The 5928-nt window shown below is 41.1% G+C and overlaps 1 protein-coding gene across 1 annotated transcript; it reads left to right on the forward strand.

Moving 5' to 3' along the window:
• The first annotated feature begins 3154 nt into the window (after positions 1-3154).
• Positions 3155-4985, forward strand: LOC118411079 (melatonin receptor type 1B-A-like). The gene is made up of 4 exons (XM_035813091.1): positions 3155-3203; positions 3511-3585; positions 3692-3855; positions 4170-4985. The coding sequence occupies exons 1-4, from the start codon at positions 3155-3157 to the stop codon at positions 4983-4985; spliced, it is 1104 nt and encodes a 367-aa protein (XP_035668984.1).
• Positions 4986-5928: the final 943 nt, after the last annotated feature.

The raw sequence follows: 5928 nt of genomic DNA on the forward strand, positions 1-5928 counted from the left end.
AGGCTTACGCTAGAGCCCCAAATTTTGTCAGTTTTCCTAAAATATTGTTGGCAACAATTTAACGAAGTTTAAAAAAAATTCCATTTTTTCCTGTTGCCATGGCAGCCGTTTGTTGACAGGCAGTTTTGCCAAAAATCACTATTTTTGGGTCTAACAATGGATTTTTCACATTTATTTGCTACATTACTGCTATTTAGGGACATAAATAAAATTTTATATTATTTAGCATATCTTTCATAATTATATATGCATAATTTATGCCAATTTGATGACGTCATCAGCCCAAAATCCAAGATGGCGGACCGTATGGCCCGATCAAGAATAACAAGCTAATTATCCCTTAAAATTTGTAACTACCTGGGATTTTTTCCTCCAAAACCCTCAAAATGAATGAATTTAGTCTATTTCCATTGCCTTTTGGGATTATTTGTTGCAAAAAAAGGATTTTCAAAAATTCAAGGGGGGGGATATAATATGGCGGAGCCCAACTCGTATCTTAGATGTGCATGGCGGCATTTTATTACGTCTTTTTGACGTCATTGATGTTGCTATTGGCAACGCAAGTCGTAATTAACATTATTATTCTGGTATCCGCACTTGGTGTTACATTTTTGGAGCATAACTTGAAGTTTTATGAGAATACCCATTTTTCATGGGTCCGGCCAATATTATCAAATTGATGACGTCATAATTACGCCATCTTACGTCAACGTAGCGTCAAACGTCAAATAATTGTCAGATATTATGTCGACATCATGTCCTGAAAATTTGGTGGCCCTACGGCACGTCGTTCAAGAGTTATAGGACTTAAAAGTGGAGGGCCTCAAAAGCCCCCCCCCCCCCGGTCCAGGGATGACCAAAAAAGCCCGGTCTAAATAGGGTTAAACAAATGTTTGATGAAGAATTAATGAAAGAAGTGGCCATTCGAATGTCAGCAGAGCAAGTTGACCCGCACACCTCAGGTTGTAGCTCATGTTTTTGTCTCTCCCATCTTTTAAATTCCGCCTGCAAATTGATGATAACAATGATTTGATTTTTAGTGGACAGTCAGAAAAAAAGACTTAATATATTTCATATTAGTACCCCGAAATGTGCATCTTATTTCTGTGTGAGGCTGAGAACTTATTAATCCCCTCGTAGATATAACGTTACAAGTGGAAAATATTGTTTTGTAATCCATTCCATGCCACCTTTTTCAACGCGTTTCTTCTCCTGCTAAGTCATGTTAAATGGGTTAAGGAAAAAATAGAGGCGTTTGGATTCATAACGTAACGAATACGTGACTCATACTTTACTCCACCCCAGCAAATACTGGTTGGAAGTCAAAAGTGAAAATGATCATATGGCTTATATGCATTTTTATGGAGATATAAATTTTTGGTGGTCATGTGATAGGTCGTTTGATTAAGAGTTACAAGAGTTAGCAGGGGCGGGCCTCCCCACCCCCGTCCAAAATTGAACAAAAAGCACGGTCTGAATAGGGTTAAATTCTCTCTCATTCACGCTGCTTTTTAAGAATGAAAATCACAAACTTTTATTGGCATTTTTGTTGGTATTCAAAAGGTGTTCTATGGATGTTTCGCGCAATGGGGAAGACCAAAATCGCACATTCTTAGAAACGTCTAGCCGACTGTTTTTTTTAAAGAGTTTTGGGATCTATTCGCCCTCTCTTTCGGAGAACGTTTCCGTGATTGCGGAACTCTAAACCCCATGAAAAGCGAAGCGTACATTTGACAATAGATAAACGTTAATAACCCTAAGGCTAGGGTCTCATTTGCGCCAAGATGGAATAGGAAAAAACAGCAAAACACGTTTCTTAACGTGAGAGGTTATACTTAGAAATATGTATGTATAATAATTGGTCCTTAACTTTTACCTTTGGGGGCCTCTGGGCCTCATGTCAAGACCAGATATCATATTCCAAATGATTTTATCAGGAAGCTTTCGGAACTCACTCTGTTACAGATGCGGTCGCAAACGTAATGCATTTACATATACGTACTTCGTTTGCAGTGACTATTCTTCCCTTGTTGGAAGCCCGACCAGTGACGGCCATTCCCACAAGCCAGACAAATGATGAAGAGCCCACCTCTATGTCACCTGATGACAACTCATACTGGACAGAATCTAGTAAGATATATTCCCTGTTGTAACAAGGCGTTGCTTATAGTTGTTAGCTTTAACTTATATGGTTGCCGTCAAGTCTGTTTCTACGTTGATTATAGAATATATAGAATAGAATAGAACTTTATTGCACGACAATTGTAGCAGGTACAATGCATGGCAATCTGATTATACATGGGAGTTGAGCTATATACTATTGCAAATATCTAACAACTAATCTAATCTAATGTAACAGTATAAACAATCTAGTTAATATCATAAAAGCTAATACTTCAGATTATTATGTCAATATAGCATTGTCTCGTTTTTGCAATGAGTTGTAAATGATTTGCCTACGTAGGCAAACATATAAACAGGACATGATAATATCAAATTGAATATCTCTGTCTTAACATGTGGTAGTACAATATCGGACTTACATACAATATATTGAAATAACTTTTGACGGTTTTCTTCATACGTCGGACAATCCGTTATGAAATGAAATTCATTTTCTATGCCATTATGGCATGTGGGACAAAGTCTCTCATTGGCTGGTATGTTGTGGTGTCGGCCCTTTTCAATTTGTAAGGTGTGTGCACTAATCCTTAGTTTCGTTAGGTCATTTCTAAACAATTTGTTTTGAACAGACGAGAGATATTTTTCAAAACAGAATTCTTTTTTGATTTTACAACAAGTACTGATTTGTTGAAACTTCTTATTTCTTGTCTCCAACCTGAGAGAAACGTGTCTTGCAGACGATTCTTAAATATATTTCCAAAACGGTTGGCATTAATATGAATGATATTCTCCGGGTACCCCAAAACGGTTGCGAGCGAAAAAAATCCCGCACCCCTCTCAAAGAAATCAGTACGTTCATAATGAGATGTATCTAGTCAGAGATGTTTTTCACATGTATGAATGAACACACGCGATGGCAAACAAAATTCTTTATTTCTGTTTTCTTCGGCCTCACCCAGGGCTCAACTTGTAGATACACATGGCAAAAAAAACTTGCGCGTTACAAAGAGGCTATATGAATTATTTCACCATGGCCTCTTCGATGATTTTGTTTGCACTGGCTAATAGCCAAGCGACAGGTTTGATAAAATAGAATAGAATCCGTACTGCAAGGGCACGTTTTCCTTATAAGTTATGGCATGCAAATCGTAGACTTTTAAATGTCTACTCTGTTCTACGTTAGCTCGAGCTGAACTTAGTTGTAAGGTAAAGGCCCACCCAGTGTCTACCAGTTTTTTTTTTGTTTTACCACCACCGGTCAAACTAGGGTACGGCCTTCATTTACCCTAGGCGTAATACACATGTGGCCTTGCATAGTAGTACATAGAAGTAGACATATGAGTAGTAAATTATAACGTGAATGTACTGGTACCGTTACATTACCAGCAGAGGCACCGACAACGGCGGTCTACAAAGGTATCTATGACGAGGAACTGGACATCATCGACAACGTCACAATGGGTAAGTGGCATCATTTTCTTCATTCACATTGCTACGATTAGCCATTTTTTTCGCATCAATCGCATGATTTGTGAACTTGATGTCCGCTGTCTGTCTTTTCTTGCAGCTAACCAAACAGTCACCTCCGTCAACCCAGCCTTACTGAATTCTGAGAACAAAACTTCGCCAGGTTATGGGGTGGTAATCAGCTCTACGGTGACTGGCATCTTCAGCGCCGTGGGCACCATAGGCAATGGCATGGTGATTACAGCCTTCTGCACGTACAGACAGGTGTGTGTGTGTGTCTGTCAGTCTGTTTGTCAACAGGATAACATGCCAGGATATATCGGCAAATGCTAGTGTGGGTACGTGTTCATGAAATATCGGGAAAATTACATTTCGCGACACCCGGTTTTGATACCTTGTGTTCTGGACAAGCTATAGCTCTCTAGAAACATTCTTTGAAACTGCAGGTGGCGTTTTAGCTGCAGTCTTTCAACAAAGAAAGTTCAAGAAGTGTTGATTGAATTGTCATGAATTTCCAATATGATTTTGCCCCATTATTTTTGTTTACATTATGATCTGAGAGGGAATCACTTCCACAGGTTCGAACGTCCGCAAACTCCTTCATCCTCAGCATCAGCATCAGTGACATCATCATCACCGGTTTTCAGTACCCAGTAGGGATGGCCTCCAGCATCATCGGTGCCCCTTCTCTCGGACACGCCATGTGTCCCATACTAGGCGCCTTATTCTTTTTCAGTATCTACGTATCGTCGTCCTCTATGGTCCTGATCGCCTTCAACAGATACATACACATCACCATGTCAACAGACACATATAGGAAACTGTTCAGCCCCTTCATGTCGTTTTTGTGGATTTTGTTGTCGTGGGTCGTGAGTGGGTTGTTGGTAGCTCCTGCATTTCTAGGCTACGACGAATTTGGCTGGAACAAAAACCGAATCTGTAGCGTGATGGAAGGCAGCCCTTACAGTCCTCAATACGTGTCCAACATCTTTGGAGCTTTCTACTGGCTGGTGTTCTGTGTGGTAGTCTGCCTCTATGTGAGGATCTACCTCTTCGTGAAAAAATCCGTAGTGACGATGGCAGCGAATCAAAACGTTGCCAACCCTGGGCAGTACGTGTCAAAAAGAATGCTCAAACAAACCAAACACATGTTCATCATCTTCAGCATCTTCACCGTCTGCACGGCCCCCGGGGTGCTGTTTTTCAGTATCAATGTACATGTGGACTTCTTGCCGTTTGCAGCGATAGTAGTGTCGTTCACGCTGTACCGCTTGAAGTATGTCCTGAACCCTTTCCTGTACGCCTGGAAGCTGCCTTTGTTCAGGCGTGCTTTTAAGGCCCTCATTCGCTGCAAGCGGCAGCTGCCGTTTCAGGCTGGAGCTCCTGTGAACTAACCGCCAACACTCTTACGTAGCTGCCGGGGTTGGCTCGGTTTTCAAAGGGGTGGTTTCTGTGAAATGCGATTCAGTTGAAGCTATAGGGGCATTTGTTTTGAAATCGTTGGAGTATACCTGACCAAAGAGATGACTTACTTTTATGGTATTTTGTGTTGACGTAGTTAAATCAAATTTCAACATGGTTTTATAGTCACACTTTGCATGTTTAAGTTTAAGTCTATTATACATTCATGGTGTATAGGCCGGCGCACATCTCCTTTTTGATAGAACTTGGGCCAGACAACCGTGCGGGCACCCCAGTGAGGGGATAATTCACTGGTAGGGATTTTAGATGTCACAAAAAGACATGGATTTTAGTTAACATTGATATCAGTAAAATGAAATGTGCAATGCTCAAACACTTGGTAGTTTTTCACAGGGCTACCGCTAGTTGTGTTTGAAATCGTGCGAGTCCGCTGGTATGTCTCAAGAGCGTTTTGAGCGATGATACATGGGTAGGTATCGTTGACCCCAAGGCTCGATCCTGGGCCCTCCTGGTGGCCGACCTGAACGCAGGACGTCATGTTGCTGTATTTTTGGCCATTGACATACTGTGGTCTTGATGTTTTTTGTGGAAGGTAGCTTATGAAATGTGCATACTCAAAGTCCTACATAGACTAGTAGGGCATGAATAGAAAAGGACATTCCAATTGACCTCAGGTTTCAAGTAAGCGTGAAAAGCTGAAAGCGTGCAATTGATGTGAGAAACTTCAGAATCGATGAATGAAAGACGTGATTTAGGAGATTGTAGGGGTTCCACTGAGTAAATGTTTTGGACTGTTAGTGTCAGAGACTAGGTCATGTTGCACGAGTCTTTGAAGCTGTTCGACTGGAACAGATGCTGCGCTCAGTGGGAACTCTGCCATTTCTTCGTCGGCAACAGGGTCATGCCTCCTCGTAA

The sequence above is a fragment of the Branchiostoma floridae genome, chromosome 3 (assembly GCF_000003815.2).
Source record: "Branchiostoma floridae strain S238N-H82 chromosome 3, Bfl_VNyyK, whole genome shotgun sequence".
Lineage (NCBI taxonomy): Eukaryota > Metazoa > Chordata > Leptocardii > Amphioxiformes > Branchiostomatidae > Branchiostoma > Branchiostoma floridae.

What these genes read in the sequence shown, in the direction of transcription:
- LOC118411079 (XM_035813091.1), top strand. Translation starts at nt 3,155, where the DNA reads ATGGCCTCTTCGATGATTTTGTTTGCACTGGCTAATAGCCAAGCGACA. An exon ending in GGCTAATAGCCAAGCGACAG is followed by an intron (nt 3,204 to 3,510) that starts GTTTGATAAAAT and finishes TTACATTACCAG; the next exon opens with CAGAGGCACCGACAACGGCG. An exon ending in CATCGACAACGTCACAATGG is followed by an intron (nt 3,586 to 3,691) that starts GTAAGTGGCATC and finishes CTTTTCTTGCAG; the next exon opens with CTAACCAAACAGTCACCTCC.